The 26,237-nt window shown below is 42.4% G+C and overlaps 2 protein-coding genes across 2 annotated transcripts in view; one reads left to right on the forward strand and one right to left on the reverse strand.

The window, feature by feature from the left end:
* LOC133625643 (transmembrane protein 263-like) overlaps window positions 1–26,237 on the reverse strand; it is a 243,476-nt gene that overhangs the window by 209,736 nt on the left and 7,503 nt on the right. The gene's annotated exons all lie outside the window — the stretch shown is intronic.
* LOC104561840 (embryonic protein UVS.2) lies at window positions 11,765–26,170 on the forward strand. The gene is made up of 12 exons (XM_061998402.1): window positions 11,765–11,833; window positions 12,008–12,032; window positions 12,141–12,167; window positions 12,919–13,059; window positions 14,628–14,745; window positions 15,284–15,462; window positions 19,625–19,706; window positions 20,570–20,697; window positions 23,056–23,171; window positions 23,607–23,832; window positions 25,261–25,379; window positions 25,940–26,170. Exons 1-12 carry the CDS (start codon window positions 11,765–11,767, stop codon window positions 26,168–26,170), a joined length of 1,461 nt encoding a protein of 486 aa, XP_061854386.1.

Here is a 26,237-nt window from a genome sequence, read left to right on the forward strand (position 1 = left end):
AGTGGCTTCCACATACTGTTGGCAGAGATTTACTGCTTCTGTAACCAGTTCCTTCTGCATCAAAGGTCTGCACCCTGGGATTCCAAGAGTTTTGTCTTACAGCCCAGTTTTGCCAGCTTGAATCACAACAGAGAGTCCTACCTGCAGAGGTATCACCACTCCATTTAAGCTGCTCCTCAACATTTTCAAATGCACATCTTGATTAAGCTCAGTCACATGGCTCTATGCAAATTGTGTTGCAAAAGTAGACGGATGTCCTAAAGTGCCTGCTGTCAAAGAGAGGGTTCATTTAGCGTTAGCAGTGCTCTTGGTGGATTCTTCTCTCAGGTCATTAGGAAAAAGGATGTCAGGATGTTGGGGCAGCACTTCTTTCTATCTAGTGACAGGACAAGGGGTGATGGGAAGAAGCTGGAACACAGAAAGTGCCACTTAAACATAAGAAAAAACTATTTCCCTGTTGAGGAGAGGGAGCCCTGGCACAGGCTGCCCAGAGAGGGTGTGGAGGCTCCTTCCTTGGAGGTTTCCAAACCCACCTGGACACATTACTGTGTGACCTGATCTAGGTGGGACCTGCTTTGGCAGAGGGATTGGACTGGATGATTTCTAAAGGTCCCTTCCAACCCCTACCATTCTGTGATTCTTGGTGTGGCCGGCCCACAGTATGACATCTTAACTCATATCTGGTTTATATTGCACAGGAGGAAATAACTGCAGAAGTATTTATCCTAATGACAGGTATGTTCCAGTGCACTGATCTCATTACTCTTTGCTCTGTAAATCAGTTATGTAAAAAGCAGTACTCCTAGAAATGAGTCATTAACAGCAGTGGCTTGTTTCTCTGATGGGCATTGTGTGAACCTTTCTAAGCTTTACAGGTATACTCAGGACTGTAAACTACTAATTCCAGATCTGCTTGTCCACTGCAGCTTTAGCCACATGCCCCCATGCTGACATAGCATCCTCTTACTGTCTCTCCCAGGTCATCTTTCCAACCTGACCCACTGATCGACAAAGAATCCACTGCCTTGCATTAGACCCATATTAATGTTCCAACACACCCTCTGGAATGGTGACAGTGTTGTGATTTGCCTAGTGAAACAGGTGGACACTAACTACCTAACTACAGAGAGACAAGCAACATCAGTATCAGTGTGTTGATAGTCACTGGCAGAGACACTTTGCTTCTCACAGGTACACTGTGTGTAGCTTTAAATACAACAAGCATTCAACAGCTTCAACTCAAAACAAGGTTCCACTGAGAGCAGCCGACAATACACATTAAATATTGGTGGGAAAGTCTCATCACCAGGCAAAAATTTTTCTTAAAAGAAAACCCAGACAGTTTCCACAGAATCAGGTCTGTGATCAAGCTGCCTCTTATGTCAGGCTAGGGCAGATGTCAGCTCCTGAAACGGTGTCTAGTCCCAGGAGGTGTTGAACAAAGCAATTAGGTGTAATCCCAGAATGGTTAGTACTAAGCAAGGAACAGGGATATGTGTTCCTTTATTTGGTGTAATATGCAATCCCCGTGTCTTTGCAGTTTATGATCAACACAGATTTAAGTAGCTGCTCTAGGTGACTGCCTCCCTTTTTATAGATTAGGTTTAGAGCTAGCTCAAGTCTTTGGTTGATAAATGAACTTTAGAGGACCTCCTTTTATTCTCCAGGTTCTGGTCACACATTAGTAGGAAAAGAGGCTCCCAGATAATGAGTTGGAGAAAAAACTGCATGAAAAAGGGAATAATTCACCAGAATTAAACTGTGTGCTGGGGATGCTGCATGAACAGGAATGATGGGGCATGTATATATAAAAAAAGCCTGGCAGTACCTTGAAGGATGTGCCTCCTTATATTTATGACTATTTAGATGAAGTTGCACACAAAGGGAGTGACAACAGTGCTTCAGAGCTGATGATATAATAAATAACCATCATTTTGACAGGAATCCAGTTCTATCTCAGACCCAACTCACAGCAGTGGATTAGAGGGGCTGGAGGAAGAAGATTCCTACCTTATCCTCACCACAAAACCACACAGATTTACACAGACTGTTTAAATTCCTGTTACAGATAGCATACACTCCTAAAAATCCCTTACAGAGCAAATATTTGTCAATATTTCTACGTTTATGTGCTTCTAAGAGACAGTGTCCATATGCAAAACTCAGTGCTTCTGCATTTATGCATGCAAATGTGCTTTTATGCATGCATTTGGGGATTAGCATGTACAATTAGTCCTTTTGTGCCTTCAATCCCTGTGAAATGTCCTAGGACCATTACTGCCAAGAAAGGGAACTTTCATCTCCTTCATACCCTTCATGTCATTCTCCACTAATGGGCTGTGCCTTGGTAATTATAGCTGTAGAAGGAAGAAAGTCGACCTGGGCTTACCTGCTGTAGAGCTGCCATGGAGATAGGATATTAGCATTGCCCTGGAGATAAAAGCACAGGCAAGTTATAGAGATTCTAGTAACTGTTGAAAAATATATGAACTATTTAAAAGGCAAAATGGTGAAGGTGTAAGGTCTCGGTTTTCCACTGCATCCAGGGAAGGCACTAACTTGGCATAGCAGAAGTGCAGAAGGTGTCATGGCAGTCCCACAGCTGGCAGACAGCACAGATTCACATACAACAGACTCCTGTCACCTTCTTTTTCTCTTCCTCCTTTCCCTGCTTTAATTTTATAGTTCATGAGGTATCCAGTTCTATGTCTGATGGAGACAGCCATGTACCCTTATTGTTCCAGCCCCTTCTCTAGGTGAAAGGCAGTGACCAACTGAAATACTCTGTATTTTTCCCTCTGTAGTATGTTGAGATCGAAAATGACCAACTATAGTATCAACCAGCATTAAGCTACCACAGCAATTTCTCAGATGTGCCTGTTCAGTTATGGTGGGGGTTTTTTTCCCTCCAGTTTAATCTAGTCCACTGACAAAATGAGCCTAAAAATCACCTGCTGTTCATACACATCAGAGAGACAAGGCAGAGGAAATCTGGGCATGGATAGCACTGGAGAGAGCGTTGGCTCTCTAAGAATCCCACCAGTCTATTAGGAAATCAGGCAGCAGTAGATGTGCAGGTTGAATCCAGTATGACTCCAGAATGCAGCTGGAGATTGTTTTTTGTATCACTTTAGGCTGCTTGCATGACATGGCACCAGCATAGAAGCTGTTATTGAATGGCTCACCAACAATATACTCTTGAAAAGCCATGGTTTGGAGATTTCTGAGATCACACAACTCTAATCTTTGAATTGCTGCTATTACTAAATCCCAGCAATGCAATAAATCAAACTCAGTCAAAGTCTAACATGTCTAACTCCTGAGAGTCTGCAGGATTAAGCTTATAATGTGCAGATCTCTTGTACACACTGTAAGCCCATCAGGCTTCAAAACTAAACACAAACCTGGAAAATACCTGTGTAAGTGCATTTTTGAGGTAGTCAAGGTAAGTAGAAGAAACTGTGCTGATTGCTAAATATATCACTTTGTCTCTTGTGAATTATAACCAGCTGATACTCATAACTTGGTGTTTGAAGTACTTTTGGCTGGAAACTGTGCCACATTTCAGATGAGAGATAAAATTAGGGCCTCAAATATTTATTTTCATGAAAGCTTGCCTCACATGTGATGTCAGGTCTTAAGATGTTGAAAGCATCCATATCCCAAACCTGAGGGAGGCTAATGTGGTTATATTCCCTCCTAAATTTATCTTTGCTTTTTGCAAAGGATGTTATGATTTTCCCAGGAGTCAAGAGAACTACCTTTTGTCTCCATGTTGCCCCATTTCTCTAACACACCTGGAAACACACATCCCTCTTGCAGAACATAAATCACTTTGTTTTTTGAGCATTTATGCTTTTTCTTCTCTGTTCTGGGCACTTCAGCTCCATTGCAGCAGCCTAATTTTTCTGTGGGAAGTGGAAGATAAGCAGAGACCTCAAAAAAAGCCCCACAAGCTCATCTTTTTCCAATTGGAAATTCAAACCTTTTGCCTGAGACACCTAGGCTGCTCTTTTCAACACTGTCCTTCACAGCTTTTTTCTCCCTTAAGAAAAGAACACCTTAGAACTAGAGGATTGTAGAGTTATATCCTCTCAGATAAGCCTGAGAGTCAGCAGTGGTGACCAGAATACAGCTATTTTAGTAGTAATTATATGTTACTCACTTAATACTCAGCTGAGCTTCCTGTTACAATCCATCTTCATCACAAATCTTGACTTCAAAGGATATTTTGGGTCATTGGCAATGTTTCCTATGACTCCAGCTTCTCTCCTGAACCTTCAATAAACCATCATTAATACCTGTACTGATTCCCAGAAATCTACTTTCAGAATGGTGTTCTAACAGGAGCATGTGTGTGATGGACAAAAGGAGGTGAATTTTAAGTTACAAACAGCTAACTTAGGACATGAATACCTGGACAAGCAGAAGCTGGCCTTGAAGGGTCCTTGTAGTATTTTCCTCATGTATTCTTACACCATCAAGCATCCGTGGTTCTTGTGTTGTGCTGACAGACAGGACTGCACATACTTTACTCTGACTCAGAATTTTCAGGACTAAAATGACAATTATTTAGTCACTTACAGGGGTGGCACAACTCTCTCCCATCACATCCTGTAAAAAGAATCAGTCCCTGCTGTTAACTACATGCTATGCAGTACCACAGCAACTACTCCCTGCAGTCATAGAATCGTTTCAGTTGGAAGAGACCTTTAAGATCATCCTTAGTCCTTAAGATAAGGTCTTAAGATTCAAGGCAAAAGACTTCATCTGTAAGTATAAAGAGATTAACCACAGAAACACTTTAACAAAAATTCCCCTGTGCAAAGCTAGCCAACTCCTTCAATGCAACTTTTTCAAAGCTGGATCCCTGAACTCTGTGAAAGCTGTGGGTACACAGCACACATTCTTCTGGGAACTAGCACACATTTCAGATGCTAAATGTGGCTGAAGTTACTTCTCTTTAGCAATCAACTTTGAAAATCTGACCTTAATTTCTTGTCTAGAACAGAAGTAATAGCACCCAGCTGCTTTCTAAGCACTTAGAACACTGGAAGACTGGAGGCTCTGTTCCTATGCCAAATATTACTTGTCAGGAAAGTGTAGCAATCCCCATAGGGAGGGACATGGCACTCCTGCCTTCTTGTTCTCATTCTGCTACTGAGAAATCCTGGATCATTTTTTCATGAGTCAGAATCTGAGTTTCTTTATTCAGAAAATGTGGCGAAACATCTTGTTTTTCCAATTGATTTTCCAGACACTTCGAATGAGACATGCTAAGAAAGTACTGGACATTATTACCTGCTTGGACATTTTTTTCATGTCATTTTGTAAGCTTAGCAGTGTATATTCCCAAGACATGCTGCCCCTACAAACATGCAGAGAAATTGAACTTGTTCTAATTTCAAAGCTTCATCCTGACAGATTTGTGAAAGAAGTGTTTAGTTTTTCCCAATGGCCTGATGCTTATCCATCAAGACATTTCAACTGAAAGTAGCCTCTCAGGTATGGAACCAGTTTAGTTTCTTAGCAGAGTTTCAGATTTCTTTCCCTGAAAGCTGCTGTGGAAATGCATATGTACATGTAGATATGTTTCCATGTTTGTATGAAGTCCAAGTTCTGGTTGCACAGAAAGACCCGCAAAAGGCACAGTTGCAACACAGAATCACACAATGGTAGAGGCTGGAAGGGACCTTTAGACATCATCCAGTCCAATCCCTCTGCCAAAGCAGATCCATCTACATCAGGTCACACAGGAATGTGTGCAGGTGGGTTTTAAAGACCTCCCAAGAATGAGCCTCCACGCCCTCCCTGGGCAGCCTGTGCCAGGGCTCCCTCATCCTCACAGGGAAAGAGTTTTTCCTTATGTTTAAGTGGGACTTTTTGTGTTCCAGCTTCATCCCATTACCCCTTGTCCTGTTGCTAGATATCATAGAAAAAAGGGATGCCCCAACCTCCTGACAAATATAATTTAGATATTTGTAAACATTGATAAGATCTCCCCTCAGTCTCCTCTTCTGCAGACTAAACAGCCCCAGTTCCCACAGCCTTTCCTCATAAGGAAGATTCTCCAGTCCCCTGATCATCTTGGCAGACCTGTGCTGGCCTCTCTCCAGCAGTTCCCCATCCTTCTTGAGCTGGGGAGCCCAGAACTGGACCCAGGACTCCACATGAGGCCTCCCCAGGGCAGAGGAGAGGGGGAGCAGAACCTCTCTCAACCTGCTGGACATGACACTTTTTAAAGTGAAACTCCCTAAGAGCGAAGAAGTTCGATAGAAAGATCAACTACAAGGATAAAGACTTGAAAATGGCAATCGTTATCTTGAGATATCTTGGAAATTGTTATCTGAGATAGAAATAAAATGTATCCTAGACATTGTAAGAAGACAATAATCATGCTTAGACATGGGGAACAGCAAAAATAAAGAGCAGAAGCACTATGTGAATGCTGAAAATAAAAGAGCAGTGTAAAGTCTGGTAAGTGGCAACATCAAACACAGGTGAAAAGATAACAGTACTGTTTTTTAAAAAGATTGGAAATCTATTCAGGTTGATGGAACTGGTAGATAAGGAAGATACAAAAGGGAATGATAAGGTTACTGCAGAAAAGCTGTGCATCCCTTAGGTTGCCACGTGCTACGGAGCAGGACAGGATGTTCCTGATCAGATCGTTCCTTACAGGGGCATGTCTGAAGAAATCTCAGACTCAGGAAGATAAAACATCATTCATTGCCCAGAAGAAAGGTTTTTAGCACAAATCAGTAACAGCTTGCTAGGAACAGATGAGGTTTACCAAGGAGTTCAGAGGCAGCTCACGTCTGACACTGCTCAGCGGCTGAGTGAGCTCGGTAAGTGCCGCTTAAATCACCCACAGTGCCGGAGCTGCGGGAAAGCACAATCAAGCTTTAAAAAGGATCCAGGATGAGTGACTGTATTTCTTCCATTCCCAGGGCTGGAAAAAATATATATAATAAAGTGGAAGTAATAGATTCAGGGATAAACATCATATGTTGGAGCTGAGACAAGATAGCTTTCCCACAGCCTGAAATACTGCCTCCCAGAGATCTCTGAAGAAGCCTGTGATGACCCAGGAGGTGACTCAGTGGATATAGTTATCCCAACTGCAGTTATGTTCACTGGGCAGTTCATACAGAGATATAGGGATTGAAGAAAGCTGTTGCAACATATTGTAGCTTTTCAGGATGGCAAAGGCCAACAGACATTAATGGCTCCTGACTGGCCTCACCTTGGGCTTCTACACAAGGCCTCTGCCCCTTGGCCCAGGGGTTCTGTTTAAGCTCTGGCTTTAGTCCTGTCTTTCTGCTTGGGCTGTGTTATAGGAATCATAGAATGGCAGAGGTTGGAAGGGACCTTTAGAGATCATCCAGTTCAACTCCCCTGCAGAAGCAGGTCCACCTACATCAGGTCACACAGGAACGTGTGCAGGTGGGTCTTCAAGACCTCCAAGGAAGAAGCCAACACACCTTCCCTGGGCAGCCTGGGCCAGGGCTCCCTCACCTCAACAGGGAAAGAGTTTTTCCTTATGTTTAAATGGAACTTTTTGTTTTCCAGCTTCTTTCCCTTACTCCTTGTTCTGTCATTGGATACAACAGAAAAAAATTATGCCCCAACCTCCTGACATCCTTTTAGCATTTAGATATTTGTGTAAATACTAATGAGATGCCCCCTCAGTCTCCTCTTCTCCAGGCTGAACAGCCCCAAGTCCCACAGTGTTTCCTCATAAGGAAGATGTTCCAGTCCCCTGCTCATCTTGGTGTCCCTGCACTGGCCTCTCTCCAGCAGTTCCCTGTCCCTCTGGAGCTGGGGAGCCCAGAACTGGACCCAGGACTCCACATGAGGCCTCACCAGGGCAGAGTAGAGAGGGAGAAGAACCTCCCTCAACCTGCTGGGGACATTCTTCTTGATGCATCCCAGAATGCCATTGGCCTTCTTGTCTACCAGGGTACATTGCTGGATCCATGCTGAGGATGCATCAGCTTCAGCTGACTGGATGCTGGACTAGATGATCTCTGAAGGTCCCTTCCAATCCCTACCATTCTATCATTCATTCATTATTACATTACAGGACAGACTCTTCATGCTTGTGAGCATTTTGTGAAGCAGTCCCTGGCCTGTATTGTGCAGACAGGGGTTAAAGGAGTGAACAGGCTGTGAGCTGTGATAGGGAATTCCTGACTGTTCTGGAAACATGTCCCACTTGCACAAATGGTAAACCACTAGAGAGCAGCATTAGATCAGGTCTTATGTGCCTGAGCAACTTGTAAATAGAGAATTAGGATGATGTTTGCAGTTGGACCTGGTTTCAGATCAGGTTTTATCAGAAGCAGAGAAGCTATAGACCAGCCAGTCCCATCTGGCTCAGCCTTGGGTACTTATAGTTAAATAGTGAAATCAACCTTTGTAGCTTGTCTCCAGGAGCCCAACTTTCCACAAGTATCAAGTTCAAAGCTATAGTAAAGTTGTCTTCAGTCTACAGCTACTGCAAATCAGATAAAACCAAGTTAGCTGTAAAAGCTTCAGCTGATTCTTGTCTCTAGCCACCATGTTCGGTTAAGGCTCCCTGACACCTGTAATTATCTCCTCTGCAGAGTCTTTGGACTTGTGCAGATATCACACTGCTGCAGGGGTGGTTTAGGTGGAACAGAGTCTAAATATACATTGGTTTCAAACAAATTTCAACCTATGTCAGTATTTACACTGGAGGTTTTTTTCACTTAAAGAATAAACCTGTCCTTTAAACACCTAAAATGTGGGAATCTGTCAATATATGCTGTGGAATAAGATACTCTAACCTACACTGAAATGGATTGATTATATTAAAACTAGCATTCAGGTGCTTATGTATCAAACAAATGCTGTGCTCCTAAGTAACCTTTTCTATGAAATATTTGCTTTTGCTGCCTGGCAACTGGGACAAAGTAAGGACCAAGCCCCAGGGACCAGACTTACAAAATCTTGCTTTGGGTGATTTTTTTTTACCTTTTCAGCAAGAGTCAAAATATTTTCTTGCACTTGATCAAGGTCAATGATTTAATTATTCTAAACTGATTAACTGGCAACTAAAAAGCAGGAAAGCTCATTTTCTTCTCACAATCAGTAAATACTGAGGCAGGAACTGCACGCTTTGGCTAATCCCAGCACCCTGAAGGACACAATATCTGTAAACAGATAACTGTTAAATAACATCATTTAAAACACAAAGGATGTTTTGTGGGTGTTGTTAGTATTTTAACTCTTTTCAGCCTGCTATAGTGTAGTACAATGTTTTAATGTAATGGCTACAAAGTTATTTTCAAGTACTCTTCAGCAGAATCTGATTTCTGCCCAAATGCAGTGGTCACACAAAACAGGATCTCAAAGAATTGGCATGTAGCAAGTGCAATAATACCTTCTGTTATTGTGACTTAAGAAATTAGGACTCAGTGGAGTAAGAACAATTGGCCTGTTTAAACGTGTAGAGATAACTGTGAATCCACTTGAAAAGTAATAAGCTTCTTAAGGTGAACATGCAGCTGAGTTAAGCCAACTGCTTGTTGACCAGCAACTGTCTGCCTAACCTTTTGTGTGAGTAGCTGAGGAAATGAGCATCAGAGTGACATTCCACCGGATCCTTAGACAATCCCAAGGCCTTTCACTCACCTGAATTTTGTTTCCCTTGAAGGTTCACACACTCTAATGCTTTAGCCTGGGAAAAGTGCCCTTTGTACTTTTTCATTATGGAAAAAGGTCATTGGACTTCATATTCCTATTGCTTCTGGGATTACTGATCACAGAATCACAGAATCTTAAGGGTTGGAAGGAACCTGGAAAGCTGATCCAGTGCAACTCCCCTGCCAGAGCAGGACCACCTAGAGCAGGTCACACAGGAACCCACCAACAGGTGTATGGGGTTTTATTTTGTCATTTAATATTATGCCAAGAGGGATTACATGGTAAAAGAAATGCTCATCCTTGGCCACGGAATGAAGGTGAAACTAAGTAAGCATCACTAAGATGGTGATAAACATAGTATTAAAATTACTAACAAACAACGGTGACAAAATACCTGTCAGAGCAAGGACAGTGTGGCAGGAAATGTCAGAAGACAGTCTAAGACAAGACATACAGGAGAAAGAATGCAAGTTGTAGCTGTGTAATCAAATTATTTGGATAGGTAATGAGACTGAGACCTGAGCATTATTCTGCTAGAATATCAAAGCAGACAAGCAGCATCAAAATATGCATCTCTGAGACAACTCCTGATAATACGCTATGGGCTGACAGGAGACTTTGCTCTATTAATTAGCTTTGAAATAGACCCAATTCTTTCTGCCAGTCAGGGAAATGAATTAAACCATGGGAAGAATCTCCTGGCTCAAGGGTTACTTCCACAGAATGAATATGCAAAACTGCATGGCAGAACTTCAAAGGGCCCTTCTGTCCCTCCTTGCTGAATACCTGGAGTGACCCAGCTCAGGGCTCTGCACTGTGATCTGCTCATGTCCTCCTGCTTTTATTGCCTAACAAGTTCTGCTCTCCTGCCTGTCATTTTGTGATGTGTAGCAGCAGAACTGTGCTCCTGTGACTCCCACTGTCTCTCTTTTGAACCTGATCTTGAGCAGACACGGAGGTTGTTTGGAACTGTACAGGAGGACCTCCGGTTACTGATGTATCGAACTAATGGGGACTTCTGAGCTTCATCCTCCTATCAGCCAAAGCAAAAAGGGTCCTTTAAGCCTGCACCTCGTTATTGCAGTGCAATCTTCATGGAAATGATAACTGTAGATGAATTGTGGAAGTCACAGATATGTGGAACATTTTAGAACATTTAGGAACAAACTTTGCAGGCACTTCCAAAGGTTTTCTTGCTTGTTACTTAAAGATCTGATGCAGCTAATCCTTGGGATTTTCCATAGCACTTAGGTATTTGTGCAGGGACTGAAGCTGGGACAAGAAAGCAACATATCCCTGCCTATGGTAGTGTTCATGTGGCTTCAATGTGAACATTCCCCTTGCGTGGCTCACTCTTACTGTGTAGGTTATCTAGGATTCAGCCTGCTCGTTTCTGTTAGTGGACATCAAAGACAGGAGGGCTTCTCAGAAGGTGGGAAGCCCAAACTCTGGGGGCTGGTGGTTTTATTTCTTTGGAGACTCCCAGAAATACAGACATTTGCTGCCAGTGATGCAAGATATGGTGTTAGAAAAACAATTCCAACCAACAATCAGATTCAGCCTTGACTCCAACAGATTTGCAGTGCTCCTGGCCAGCGATGCCTGGCTGAGAGCTGTGCACAGAGAGGACAGGCTGACAGACGGGCTCTGCAGAGTGGAGTGGCTCCCAGCAGCAAGCTGAGATGTTTCTAGGACAGGTAGTCAGTGTGGATGGATCACACAGTTCCCTGGCATTGAGTTTTGCTGTAAACAGACAGTTACCGGATATCCCCTCTCACAGTCAGCAGTGAGGGGACCTGCAGCAGCTCGTGGGATCTTCTTAGAATTCAAGATGAGTCACTTTAAGGTTTGTTGGATTTTCTTTCCTATTGCTCCACTTCCTCTGTTTTCTGAAGATAAATAAGAAACGAGAGCCTGGAAATTCTCTGGAGAGGTCCTGCAGCTTGTTTGTTTTGTGAAAATACTTCTTGTTATCTAATTTTGTTACACTTGTTAACAACAAGCAGCAGCTTTCCCATAAAATTTGCCCCAGCAAACCGCAGCTTTGAGAACCGAGCTGCAGAACAGAGAAGATCATCTCGGAGAATTGAAGATGAAGGACTTTCTTCTGCCAGCTCGATTAGCATTTCTCTATAGCTTTGCACTAAGCAAACCTGTCCAGGTGTGTCCCTGCTCTCAGATGTTGAGAATTTACATTGCTGCTGCTGAGTTGCTCTGAATACCTTAAAGTTAGTTACAAAGATTTAAGGCTGTGATTTTACATGGTAGAAGTTTTCTGCTATGGAGATAAGTGTGGATTAACAGATATGCTTCTCTCTCTTTTTTTTTTTTGCAGATAACTAAAAGAAACAATGGCTTAGGTGAGTTTGATTGTAATTATTGTATGAATAACTGTAGGCTTTGGTGGGGCTGTTTCTCTATACCTCATTTCCTTATTCAGTATATTTTACCCTGAAAATATTTTCCAGCATCAGTGGAAAACAATTCACAGAACTCAGATGTGTTTTGAAGTTGCATTCAGTGTGATTATTTATGCTGTCATGATAAAGAAATTAAGAAGACTTATTGAGCAATTGCTACACAGAATATTAGTTTCCATATGTAGCCTCAGCAAATCAGAATACTTTTCACTTTGATTTCTTTTGTATGTGATACGAGGCACTTCCCTGTTTGCTGCACCCAAGACTGTTGTACATTTTTGGCAGAGTAATCAATACCCCTTGTCTGTGAGAACCGTAGTCAGACTCTTTTGGAGTCAGAATTAGGGAGCATGTCACAATGTCTTCTGTCAAGTTAACAGTTAACTTGGAAATTAACAGGTTGCCTGCATTCAATATGCATGATAAAAACCAGTCATTTCTTTTGTATGATTCATCCCATTTCTACAGAGGTCTGTTATGACTCTTCTTTAATTCCACAAGCTCTAATGAAGTGAACAATGACCTACAATACTTAGCCTTTCACTCTGGAGACTCCTAGGGCTTCTTTACAGTATATTTAGTTACAACTTTGATTACAGCTGCACTATGACATTTCTATTAGTAGTAATTCTTTTCTATCCAGGCAACAAGGCAGACCTAACCAGTCCCAGCATACTGTGGCTGCTAGGTTCACTCAGTCTTAATTTACTAATCCTTTTTTGTATTACTGGGAAATTAACTTCAGTGAAAGAAGTTTCCAAAGATACAGAAGCTTGCTTAGTTTCCTTCTCAGTGCCTTGTATGTTCTTTCTTTTTCTTCATCTACCAGGTGGTGAAATAGCTGTGTACGAAGGAGACATCCTCTTGAGAAGAGGACAACGCAGTGCAATTAACTGTGAGAGTTGTTTATGGCCCAAGTCACAGGATGGGCTAGTCAAGGTTCCAATTAACATCTCTTCTGATTTCTGTGAGTGTATGCAAATGGATGCTGGGAAGTTTGCATTGATCCTCCAGGCCCTATGCTCTCTGTTATTTAATGTTTCTGTGGCACGTACCAAAAGCAATCCTTGTTGCCTTATTGCATTGGCTCTTTTGCTAATCTGTTAGCCCTGTGGGAGTTTGGCTGAGACCCCAAACATTTCAGTTACAGGAACTAAAATACATGGTTGCTTGGGCAGTAGTTATTATATATATACCAGCTAAATAACTTTAATTCTAAGTATTTCCTCACTCCTGCTAGCTACAATGTACTTCAAGATTTAGCAAGTACAGAAGAAGAAATAGAATGGATCCACATTCTGAGTGTATGTTTGTCAAAACTGCCACTAGGAGCACTTCTTAGATGACAAGAATTTCTTTCAAACCTCTCATAGAAATATTTGGACAGAGAGAAACTTCATGAGGTTCAACAAGGGCAAGTGCAGAGTCCTGCAGCTGGGGAGGAACAACCCCCTGCAGCAGCACAGGCTGGGGGTGACCTGCTGGAGAGCAGCTCCAGGAGAGGGACCTGGGAGTGCTGGTTGATAACAAACTAACCATGAGCCAGCAACGTGCTCTCCTGGGCAAGAAGCCAATGGCATCCTCTAGTCAGTCAATAGCTCTGTCCCATGCAAAAAGCTGAAAGAGCAATGCCTTATTCTAGAAAGCCTTGTTTCAGAGAAGTTCATAAGAGCCGGGCAGCTCTTCCATCTCTCTGCTGCTGAGGCTTCTTTGAACTGAGACTTCCACACAGGCCCTTCTTAATAAAGTGTTACCTTGTGAGACAATGGCATGGAAGTGAAAGACAGCCTGTGCCTGATTCCAGTTCCTGGGGAAACAGAACCTGTGTCACCACTGGAGCTGAGGAAAGCCCAGTCTTTGCCTTGTCTCAGCTGCTCCTGTGCCCATGTGCTTCCAGAACTGCAGCACGTGCTCCCGTTGTTTGGTGATGGTTATTCCACTACCTGCCTCTCTCCAAACTTCACAGATGAGGAAATTGAGATACAAATCAGCTGGAGATTATTCATAACTGAGGAAGCCAAATTAGGCCAAAATGTTCAAAAGCAGATAAACACTCTGATCTTTTTTTGCTACCTGAATAGAAACATCATGACCTTCAGAGTCTGTGAACGCTGGTTGTCTCAAGTGATTCCACAGGGTGCAGAACAGACATTTGTTATCTCTGATAAACAAAACAGGAGTTTGGTGCTTAGCTACGCTCAGATGGCTCATTTGAGATACTGAAATCCAATTATTTGTATGTGAAACTGTTTCATTTTTTCCCATACTATCTGACAGAAGAAACAATGCCAGTTATTTGCTTTCCATCATCTGTCTCTGATAGAATATGCATAAGGGCCAGATATAATTCTTACATCTCCCCTTAAAATTCAAATCAACTTCTCAAGATCTCTGAGGGCCTTTTTAGGTTTTTATTCTACTTGTGTGATTAAAAAGATAACCAGTGCTGTGAAGTTTTAAAGGAATGCACCCCATCAATGCACCTCGGCCTTGATTAACCAAGGAAGATTTCTCCTGGCCCCTTTCTCTTTGTAGCAATGACAGAGAGGTCGTGGATCACTGATGCTCTGCAAGAGATCTCCACCCTCACCTGTGTGCAGTTTGTAAATCGCACTACAGAGACAGACTATGTGTATGTTGAACGTGGGCAGAGGTAAGCTCCCTGTCTCCTGAGACTGGAAGCACTCAAAAGGTCTTTCAGCTTCTTTTCCATTTCAATCTGGATTTAAGTAATTGCCCTTTTTTTATCCCAGGAGCCAAGATCCCAAGAACAGGTGCAATTTTTCATGTTTCTTTAGATATACTGATAGTTCCATCAGTTAACAGGCTGCAGGGATGTGTGTGGGGCTTAAAGATAACAGGTTTAATTCCAAATTAGTTATTTTCCTTAATTGGTGTAAGAATTTAAAGAAGTATAGTTGGTTCAGGTTCTTTGCTTAACTACTCAAGCTGCTTCACCTTAGCTTGACACAGGCATTTTACTGTTTTAAAATTTCCCATACTCATCCCATTATTCCTCCCCCTATACATTTTGACAGCTTTTGGAAGCCCAGATATCTCAGAGCAGTGATTATTTGCATGTCCCCCTTCTGCAGCTGCACATCTGGAGGCCCTTGGTGTCAAAATCAGTCCATCTGTTTCTCTGTATTTGCTGAACGTGATCATTTTGGTTATTGATTGCCTATTCTTAGCTGCTGGTCTTACTTTGGGAAAATTGGAGGCCGTCAAGCAGTAGGCTTGGTGAAAAATGGCTGCATGGACAAAGGAGCAATTCAGCACGAAATGAACCACGCGCTGGGCTTCATCCATGAACAGGCACGGAGTGATCGGGACAAGTTTGTCAAGATTATGTGGGAACACATTGTGGCAGGTATGTCCACTAAATCTTCAGAAAGAACACACACTTTCAGACAAAGGAGAATGCTGTTCTCTGAAGAAACAATGTAAATAAGAATCATGATTAATGTTGGCTAAATTGCAGCAGCAGCCCGTTCAGTGTGATGGAATTTCTCATTTAGTGTTTGTGCTAAGGGAATTTCTGTGGCTACACCTATGTTAGGCAGATGCAGCCTAAAGGTAGCTCTACATTCTTATTTTGATAGCCATCTTGAGTCCAGACTGACCTTATATCCAAAATACCAAGATCATCAGGAATGCAAAATGCTGTTGCAAAGGACTGGTCAGGAGGCAAGACTATGGGACTTTTAGCTGACGTGGGGTGAAACGTGATATTCAGAAATCAAGGTGGGGAATCACACAGTAACTCAATCTCAGGGAAAGCCATAGAAACAGGGAGGGCAACAGGTAAGCATCTTGACACTGGCAGTGATGGAAATGCATATAGCCTAAAATGTAGATGTACAAGGGACTCAGTGCAAAGAGAATAGAAGTACATGCAGCCACTAGCAGGTGCAAAGTTCTGCAACCTGGCTTGATGTGAGACGGAGGACTGCAATTATCTCCTCCTTGAGGAGAAAGTAACATGCATTGACATCTGTAGGGGAAAAACAGGTGAATGTTATTTAGAGGAAGGGATGCAGAACGCATAGTTTGGGCATGCACTCTTGAAATGTGTGCTGGGAAGAGGGGAGCATATAGAGCTCCCGGCCCTGGGGAGGGGAAAGAGAATGGTAGGAGCTCTAAGGGAAACAGAGAAAGTGGTAAAAAGGAGGAAGGTAGGGGAAGAAAGGATGCAAGGGATCATTTGTCTGGCAGCTATGAGAGATGGACAATATTTACAAATACATAAAGGGTGGGTGTCAGGAGGATGGAGCCAGGCTGTTCTCAGTGATGTCCAGTGACAGGACAAGGGGCAACAGGTACAAGCTGGAACAAAAGAGTTTCCAAAGAAACACAGGGAAAAATTTTTTCCCTGTTGAGGTGAGGGGGCACTGGCAGGGGCTGCCCAGATGGGCTGTGGAGTCTCCTTCTCTGGGGACATTCAAACCCACCTGGACGAGTTCCTGTGTGACCTACTCTAGGTGGTCCTGCTCTGGCAGGGGGGTTGGACTCGATAATCTTTCAAGGTCCCTTCCAGCCCTTAAGATTCTGTGATTCTGTCAACCCACAGCAATTGTAAAAAGATAATAGTGTACTTAGCTCATTACAGAAAATAATAGTAAGTGAGGCTGGACAATTGAATACCAAATTCTAGTAAGTCTGTTCAACAAATAAGATATTCAACTCTTCAATGTCATGCACAGCTGAAAATATACCCATCTTTTTCTCCAGATGGAACTTGATTGTTTTTATTTCAAATTCCTAACACACTGTCCTCCAAACATTTTTCAGCTATTCCCATGATGTATCCTAAATAAATTCCCTTTGTGCTGTTCTTCATTGGGCTTTGAGTTCTAGTGTTTAAGTGCAATTTTTCTGCCACTCTACAATAAGGGTGTGCTATGTTTGAAATGCTAGCAAAGGATGTGTTGGGAAAGAGGAGCTGAAAACGTGAAGTTACACCCATGGCACTAGACACACATAAAAGCTTACACCAGTTTTGCAGGGGAAAGTCCAGAGGTTCAGATGTCATTGTTCCTAAAGGTTACAGATGTACTCAGGGTCTGATTTAGGCATAGCATAATGAAAGGATAAAAGAAGGGGAAGAGGTGAAGAAGACTATGCAAAAAGAGATAGGGTGTATCTTTACTGTTTTAAGAGTATTCAGCAGGAGTGGAGGCTGAGAAGATTGGCATGACAACATAGTTAGGATGCAGAGTGCGTGCAGCACTGTAGGGAAAAAATGCAAAGATATGCAGAGAAAAAAGAAATGAAGAAACAGCTATGTTCATGAGGACTGTTAGTGTACATCTCCTGTAAAAACATGCTGCTGCAGTGCTGATGGCACAGCTCCCACTGACCTCAGTGGTGCAGAACTAGACCTCACGACCTTTTGCAGCTTCCCATCTCTCCCACACAAGCTGTTTTTCCCTTGCCAGGACTGCAGTATTGTGAATGTTTGCTGGGTTTTGTTTTTACCCAGCAATTCACCTTGGAAGCCATCCTACTTCTTTGTTTTGACAAAATGCAATCTGATCAGTTGCTGTCCACTTAACCACTTAAAACTCAGCTTGTTTTTCCCAAACTTTTGGAAAGAAACCCCAAAAACCGTATTCAGAGTCTCCAGCCAAAGCTTCCTTTTCAGCTCTTCTGAGTCACTACACTTAGCTTTTGGCAGAGGTAGATTTCTTTTTTTAAAGTGGAAAAGATGGGTTAAGTCCTCACACTTGTGCAGGTCTAGACAGCTAAATCTCTCTGGCATGAGATGAGGCAGATACTACTTTGCTGGCAGAGCCTCTGTCCAGACAGGCTGCTCTAACTTTTTCTTTTTTTAGCAAACCAATTCAGCAAAGCACTTGTATGCCAAACAGTAGCCATATGCTTCAATGTTTCACTGCATTTGAACTCTGTTCTCTGTTCATCACCTCAAAAGAAGCTGTGCACTTGCTGATAATTCTTTCTGAAGTCAGTACAGCAGATAAGAGGAACAGATAAAAACCTAACAGAGTCAGGAAAGCCAATGCCATTGAGAACCAGTTAGAGCCGTAAATGAAGTTTTTGAGCTATGAAAAGCTCCAAAGTCATGCTTATCCCCAAAGTTTCCATAATTCAAGACTTTGAAGCTTCTCTTTGCACCTCCTAGCCCTCACAGGGACCAGTGCTGAAGGATGTTACTGGAAGAGACTGGCTCTGATTGCAAGCCTGCCAGCCAAGTCGTGCAGGCTCCAGAGATTTTTCTGACAAGCATCCAACCCTGAACTCTTGTCCAGATGGTTTGTAGTTTACAAGCCACTGCTTACAATAATGGCAGTACAGATGTTGAACTGAAAAAGAGTGCTCAGTGGTTAGGGCATTAGCCCCAAGGCCAGGCTGACTGCATTCAGCTCCCTGCTCTGTCATTGCTTGCTTGCCCGTCTTACCATGGGCAAGAGAACCAGGGTGCAACTCGTATTCACGCTTTCCAGTCAATGGAGAAAAACAGATGCCTTCAGATGAAAATCCCTCAAACTGTGTCTCTTTCTCCCTCTCCTCCAACTCTCCTGGGAGCTTTGATGAATACCTTCAATGCCTAACTTAGAGAACTAAAGCTAGATGATACGAATTTCAGTCTGTGTCGCTGAGCTCCAGATCACTGTAATGCTTTCTTACCTCAGGTGGGCTTTTTAAGGCTAAACAGATGGAAAGTGTTGACACAGGCAAAATGTATCCCTTTCTTTTGTGGTCTTATAACCCTTTGGTGGAAGGACTCGGCAGGACAGGATGGTGGTCACCTACACATACCTCTGAGTTTTTGATCTAGGTGGTTAGCCAAATTTCCTTCTCAAGGCGTGGATGCAGCTTGGGAGACATAGATTGAACACTTACAATACTCAAGATAGTGCACTGAAGTAAATCTGGAGACAGCCTAATCATGGAATCATAGAATGGTGGGGGTTGGAAGGGACCTTTAGAGATCATCTAGTCCAACCCCTTGCTAAAGCAGGTTCCCCTCCAGCAGGTCACACAGGAACGTGTCCAGGCGGGTTTGGAAACCTCCAGAGAAGGAGCCTCCACACCCTCCCTGGGCAGCCTGGGCCAGGGCTCCCTCACCTCAACAATCAAATAGTTTTTTCTTATGCTTAAATGTAACTTTTTGTGTTCCAGCTTCATCCCATTACCCCTTGATCTGTCACTGGATGCAACAGAAAAAAGTTCTGCCCCAACGTCCTGACACCTACTATTTAGATACTTGTAAACATTAATGAGATGCCCCCACAACAGTTTCCTCTTTATCTAGATTAGAATGTAGATGGGCAGAAGAATACCTTCATTTGAAGAGAGGAGTGGATTCATTGATTATATCAAAACTTTGACTGGTTTAATTTCTATGCTGAAACCTATTGGATTGAGTGAAAATGTATTCCCATGGGCTTCAAAAGGCTTTGGTGGTTTCGATATCCTAATATCCTGGTATGTCAGGATTGTGACAGTAGGCAGTGTGCTATTAGAGCAGCCAAGATTGTGCTGGCTGAAACGTTGCTTTGCTTTTACAGGGGAACAAGGGAACTTTGGAAAAGTGAATTCCAGAAATCTGGGCCTTCCCTATGACTACTCCTCAGTGATGCACTATGGAGCGTAAGTTGGTTCCTGAGATCTCCTTTCAAAGGAGCAAACAGCTTTCAGGCCTCCTGCTCTGATCTATGAAGAAGGAACTGCTGTGTGCAGGGAATGACTTTTTGTGTTCACTTACAATTGAGTGAGTGGATGTAATTAAGGGTGAGCAGACTTCCTTTGTCAACAGGATTCCCAGAAAGCACAGTTGATTATGATAGAAGCAAAAATTAAGACAATGGTTTCTTTTACTCTGCTCCTGTCTCTTGCTAGAGGCTTTTGACATGGCTGTGGTCCAAAGTTGACTGAGTCACCAATCTAAAACAGTTCTGAAGTCTAAATGATTTCATTAACATAGTAATAGCTGATCAGAGACAACAATATTTAGGTACAGAGAGAAGAAAGATGGGGGTTTTTTTATCATTAAGAAGTTGTGTGCTGCCTCACATTCATCTGAGAACTTGCTTGTATCATGTTCCTTATCCTTCATCTCCACTAGCAAGTAACAACTTCTGAACAAGACCAGGAAACAAAACTTGACCAGCAGGAGGTAGGAAATTGCAGATGGCAAACAATTAGTAATTGAGACAGAACTACTCCTGCTCCTGTCTCTGGAACTGTCAAGGTGGGATTCGGTTCACTCTGCTGAGACATTGACAAAAGCTCTCCCCACCCAGGACAGTGCAGCTTTTTCAAGTTCTCAGCTGCTGCACACAAAGTGGCTGCCATGCTGGTCCTCTTCAAGGAAAACTAGCTGATCTCTGGGAAGCTTCTTGCCTTTTTCCATTGAAATCCTGTGTTTGTGCTACATGGATATGATTATGCAGCTAGAGAACTTAATTGTTTAAGAGAAGTGATCTAGAAAAGTGATTTCCTTATTTCTACAGGTATGATTTCTCCAGCATCCCAGGGAAACCAACTATTGTACCAGTTCCTGACCCCTCTATACCCATTGGGCAGAGAGAAGGGCTGAGTAACTTGGACGTAGCTAAAATAAACAAGCTCTACAAGTGCAGTAAGTGCTGTAGACAGAAGGTATGTGAATACTTATACAACTGACGTCTGTAGGTCCTGCCAGACATTCCCCAAGGATCTCAGCTCACAGTCCTTTCAATACATCTCTTTATTGCCCTACAAGAGGGCTGGTATGCACGTGGAAACAACTGTCCCTGTGCCAAGCTCCTGCCTTCTTGGAAAGGACAATTTACTTTCTGTGATTCAGTGTCACTCTGAGTTATCCTCACCTAGTCCCTGCTCTTTGACATAAGCAAAACCTATCAGAGAAATCATGGTTGCTACTTCTTGCCAATGTCTCATTTCAGGAAAGCTCAGAAGGTTGCAAAGCATGTAAGCTATCTTCAGCCATGATTAAAGCTTATGTGTGTAAAAGTAGTGCCAGCAGGTTTGTGATTTCTTTCAATTATGAAATGACTGCAGGGCTGTAAGTATGGATGCCATTTACAGTGACCTCTTTGAAGGGAGTTCCCCAGGCTTTTTGTATAGTTGTTTACTTCCTTGCCTCATTCCCTAACTTATCATTGTGATATCTTAAGGTCTAGAAATACCTATAGCAGGAACTCCTCATCTGAGATGCATTAAACACAGGCAAAAGACAAAGCTCTGTGTGGGCTTTGCCTTGTCTCCCAGTACACAGGGAAATTGATTTATGCAGTATTGGAATTTTCTCAGATGTTATTCAATTAGTTTCAACTAATCCAGCAAGAAACATTAACAGGTGTACCAAATTCTGCTCTGAATTGTGTTAGAACTTAGTTAAACAAACATCAGTAATTAGTGGGATTCAGCATTCCCTCAGCTGGATAGTTACAGAATGTTAGGGGTTGGAAGTGACCTCTAGAGCCCATCCAGCCCAAGCCCCTGCTAAAGCAGGTTCCCCTCCAGCAGGTCACACAGGAACTTTTAAATACTTCTAAGTTCTTAACTTCAGATAAGACAAGCTTACAATTTAGGTGTCTGTCATGGTCTCAAAGTTAGCTATAACAAGTATTTAATGACATTTTATTCTTGGTAGTGGTGCTGAGAATGAATCACACTTCAATAGCATTATTATGTAACTTCATAACTGTATGTTTTGGAAGGAAAAAGCTATTTATTTAAAAAAAAAACACCTCAGGTCTAAAAACAAAACAGGACAAAGTCCATTTGTCTCAGGGAAAGCAAAGAGCAAGAGAAAAATGTCAAATTGATATGTCGAGATGTAATATATTCATATTTTGTAACGCGGGGAGTTACACAGGGTGCAGTAAATGAAGACCACATGTGAAAAGATGAACAACAGATGAGATCAGACTTTGTATTCCACTCATTAGGTCTGTAGCTTGACTTCAGCATTCTCTGTTATTGTTTTCCCCCAGTGACTACCCTCCTTTGCTTTGAAAGAATCTAGTTTTCAAGCTTGGTTTTTGCATACGCTTATGAATACACACAGAGTTGCTGGTGGGAATTGATGTACTGATGTCATTGAAACTGCTCCTGTGATTGAGGTTAAGGAAGTTCATGGAAGATCCAGGTTTTTTTTAGTAAACTAAAATATGTGAGTGAAGCCTTACTGTCTTTAAGAAACGGATGCATCAAGAAGAGTGTGGCCAGAAGGTCAAGGGAGGTTCTTCTCCCTCTCTACTCTGCCCTGGTGAGGCCTCATCTGGAGTACTGTGTCCAGTTCTGGGCTCCTCAGCTCAAGAGGGAGAGCGAAGTGCTGGAGAGAGGCCAGTGCAGGGACACCAAGATGATCAGGGCACTGGAACATTTTTCACATGAGGAAAGGCTGCGGGAACTGGGGCTGTTTAGTCTGGAGAAGAGGAGACTGAGGGGTGATCTTATTAACATTTATAAACATTTAAAGGGTGAGTGCCAGGAGGTTGGGACATCCCCTTTTTCTATAGTAGCTAGCAACAGGACAAGGGGTGATGGGATGAAGCTGGAACACAAAAAGTTCCACTTAAACATAAGAAAAAACTATTTCACTGTGAGGTGAGGAGCCCTGGCCAAGGCTGCCCAGGTATGGAGTCTCCTTCCTTGGAGGTCTTCAAGACCCTCCTGGACACGTTCCTGTGTGACCTGATCTAGGTGAACCTGCTTCTGCAGGGGGGTTGGACTGGATGGTCTCAAAAGGTCCCTTCCAACCCCTGCCATTCTGTGATTCTATGATTCTATGAAAACATTAGTAGCTGAAGCAGAGAAGTACCTTAACTGGCTTTACTTCACTCACAGGTTTTGAATAACTTTTACACTAGGAACATCAACACATTTTAAGCATCACAATCCATTTCTATTTTACTAACTTGTCGAGCCTTTCTGGAAGTCTTTTGTGCAGTTTTGATTCTTTTCAACACTGTTTCATTCTCCCTTTCAGATTGCTGTAGCTCTGTGTTGCCTAAATCCAAAGGCTCATTCTCCTCTGTCAATTACCCATCCCCATACCCGAACAACAGCAGCTGCCTGTGGTTGATCCGCATCCGTCGAAGTAAGGTAATTTTTATTAGGAGAAAAAAGATGTGAACCACAGTGTCATGGCTACACAGCACTATTTCATTCTTATGACTACCCTCTGGGAGTCATCTTCATGGACCAAGACATTTATTTTGTTAACGCAGAGAATGAAAAGACAGACTCAACAACCTTCATAAGACTTATTAAGATGATCAGACGCATTATTTAACTTGATTTTTATCCAGTTAAGACTGGATGGCTTTTCAAAGACAAGCAATAGTCAAACATCAGTCACTGGGCTCAGTAACAACAGGGTAGAGAGGTGAAATTCTATGCTCTTTTTATATAGAAAGAAACACTTCAGTGATAGGTGACAGCAAAATGAACACAGGGTTCACCTCGTAAGAATTAGATGGCTTGAGTCTATCCCTGCGTGCAGCATTAAACCCAACATCTGTTTTCTTGTTTCTCAAGATTTTCCTGCAGTTTGAGGCTTTTGATCTCCAGCCCTCCTCAGACTGTTCTTCTGACTATATAAAAATTTACAATGGAAACAGCAAGAACTCCCCTGTTTTGCTGGACAAATACTGTGGGAAGGGGCCACTGCCCTCCTTAGTGGCCTCTGGATCAACAATGCTGGTAGAGTTTGTAAGTGATGAAAGCATTACAGCAACAGGATTCAGAGCCTCCTACAACAGGGGTATGAATACACCTTCACAGAGCTTGGGGAACACCATTTACAGTATTTGTGTGGAAGAACTGAAAATGTTGAATGTGTACTTCAGAGCAGGGGTTTTTTTTAGCTTGTTATTCTTTACACTTCCACGGCAATTGCTAATATAGAAGGGTAGGCAACAATGGGGCTGAAGGTTAGCAGGATGGTTCTCATGTTAGTAATCCTGAGAACCCACCCACATTCTCCAAGAGCCTCTGCTAGTCTTCTTGATATCTTTAGAACAATTCCTTTAAACAAAAACAATGCAAGGTCTGTAACTAGTAGGAGCAGTGCAGCTAAAGAGCACAAAGACTACAGATCTCATTGATGTTTACAAATATATAAAGGGTGGGTGTCAGGAGGATGGAGCCAGGCTGTTCTGAGTGATGGACAATGACAGGACGAGGGGCAATGGCTACAAGCTGCAACATAAAAGGTTCCAAAGAAACATAAGGAAAAACTTCTTCCCAGTTGAGGTGAGGGAGCACTGGCAGGGGCTGCCCAGATGGGCTGTGGAGTCTCTCTCTCTCTGGAGACATTCAAAACCCACCTGGACAAGTTCCTGTGTGACCTGCTCTAGGTGGTCCTGCTCTGGCAGGGGGGTTGCACTGGATGAGCTTTCCAGGTCCCTTCCAACCCTTAAGATTCTGTGATTCTGTAACTCAACAAGACATCTCAACCAAAGAGATGCAAAGCCAATATCTGGGCAATATGTTATTCAAGGGTTTGTGGCATTTTATGCAATGGGAGAGGTACTAACCTTGGGTAACTTATACTTTCTGAATTAAGGGATTTTTTTAGGTTACATGAAACACAATGCTCACTGTAGTCACCTGAGAGCTGTCTGTTTTATAAAGATACAAATGCGTTAGGGACTGCTTTTTAAACCTGTTGTGTTGCAACACGCTTTCAGTTAGAAGATTGCATCACTAAAAACTTTTGATTGCCTTCTTTCAACTCAAAATGCCATCATTTTAAAAGCAGAAATTGATGAAGTCTTAGAAAAGTGTGATTTTTACTCTTTCTGCATTAGTCAGTGGATTCATTTCCAGATAGCATTAGATCTAGCTTAATAATACAGACTTGAACACTTGAGCTAATTCTTGTCTGAAAGTATAATAAGTTAGTACCATTAGGATGCTATGCTAACATGGTAGTGCTCAACTATAGTGACAGCTACAGCTTCAGATGCAGCTGTTTCCTGTCCTCCAAAGCTTATTTAGCAGCCACATTTTAGTTCCTTCAGCACAGCTGACAACACAAATGCTAAATAAAATATTTCAGCAGTAGATTTTCATGGGAGCACATTTTTTTTTCCTTGGCTTGAAGAAAGAATACAATAGAGTATAAGCAAGGTCACTTCTACTATTCTTAGTAATATGCCTCTCTCAATTTTTCTCCTGTATTTCTCAGTGAATTGTGGAGATACTTTCACAGCCTCAAATGGAGTCATCATCTCTCCAAACTACCCCAATAAATACCCCAAAAACAGGGCATGCTTCTGGGTCATCAGTTCTCCAGTAGGATACAAGGTAAGGCACAGATTAATGTATTTGTGGGTTTCATCACTGTTCTCTAATGGAATCTCTTTTTGACTTGGAGAACAACATCTGTAGTGTCACTTTCTGAGCAGACATTCTCAGAGCAAAAAATCCAAATACAAAAATCCAGTTTAAGAACTTATGCTGGGTCTTAGGATCTGAGGTGTTCAGCAAGGGAAAAACCTTTACACATGTGTGTGAACTCATCAATTTAGCTCATACCAGAAAGCTTTGCTCAGAGTAATCCCTAGGTAAGAGTTCTCAGTAGAAAACTGGAACATTGCACAGCTGCTGTTTTTATAATTCTCTAGATAAAATAAAGTGTACAAGATCAGTCTTGTCCCTTACCTCTCCTTTCAATACAAATGCTGATGAACTAAGCAAATAATGTGCTACTTGCCTTCAATGTGGGATGAGGATGTGATGCAAACACAGAGTAAAAAATGGTGCCTGCACATAAGGAATTCAGACTATTTGTTCTCATTACATAAGGAGGGCAAGAGGAAAGGATATAACCTGGAATCCAAATGCTTTGGTTGTATTTTCTCCAGATATCTCTCAAAATGCTATCCTTTGAGCTGGAAGACAGTGACAGATGCATCTATGACTACTTGCTCATACATGACGGAAGCCGACCTACATCACCTGCAGTTGGCCCCTATTGTGGGACAGAGAAGGTTCCAGACTTTACTTCCACTGGGAACTTTGTGCTGGTTGAATTTCACAGTGATATAGTCTGGGAGTTTCCTGGATTTGTGATGAGTTATACATTCAGAAGGTAGTACTATACATGTGGGGGGTGGAAAACACAGAATGAAAGTAAGAGGCCAGCTAGCCACAGGTAAAAAT

This window comes from Colius striatus, chromosome 6 (assembly GCF_028858725.1).
Source record: "Colius striatus isolate bColStr4 chromosome 6, bColStr4.1.hap1, whole genome shotgun sequence".
Lineage (NCBI taxonomy): Eukaryota > Metazoa > Chordata > Aves > Coliiformes > Coliidae > Colius > Colius striatus.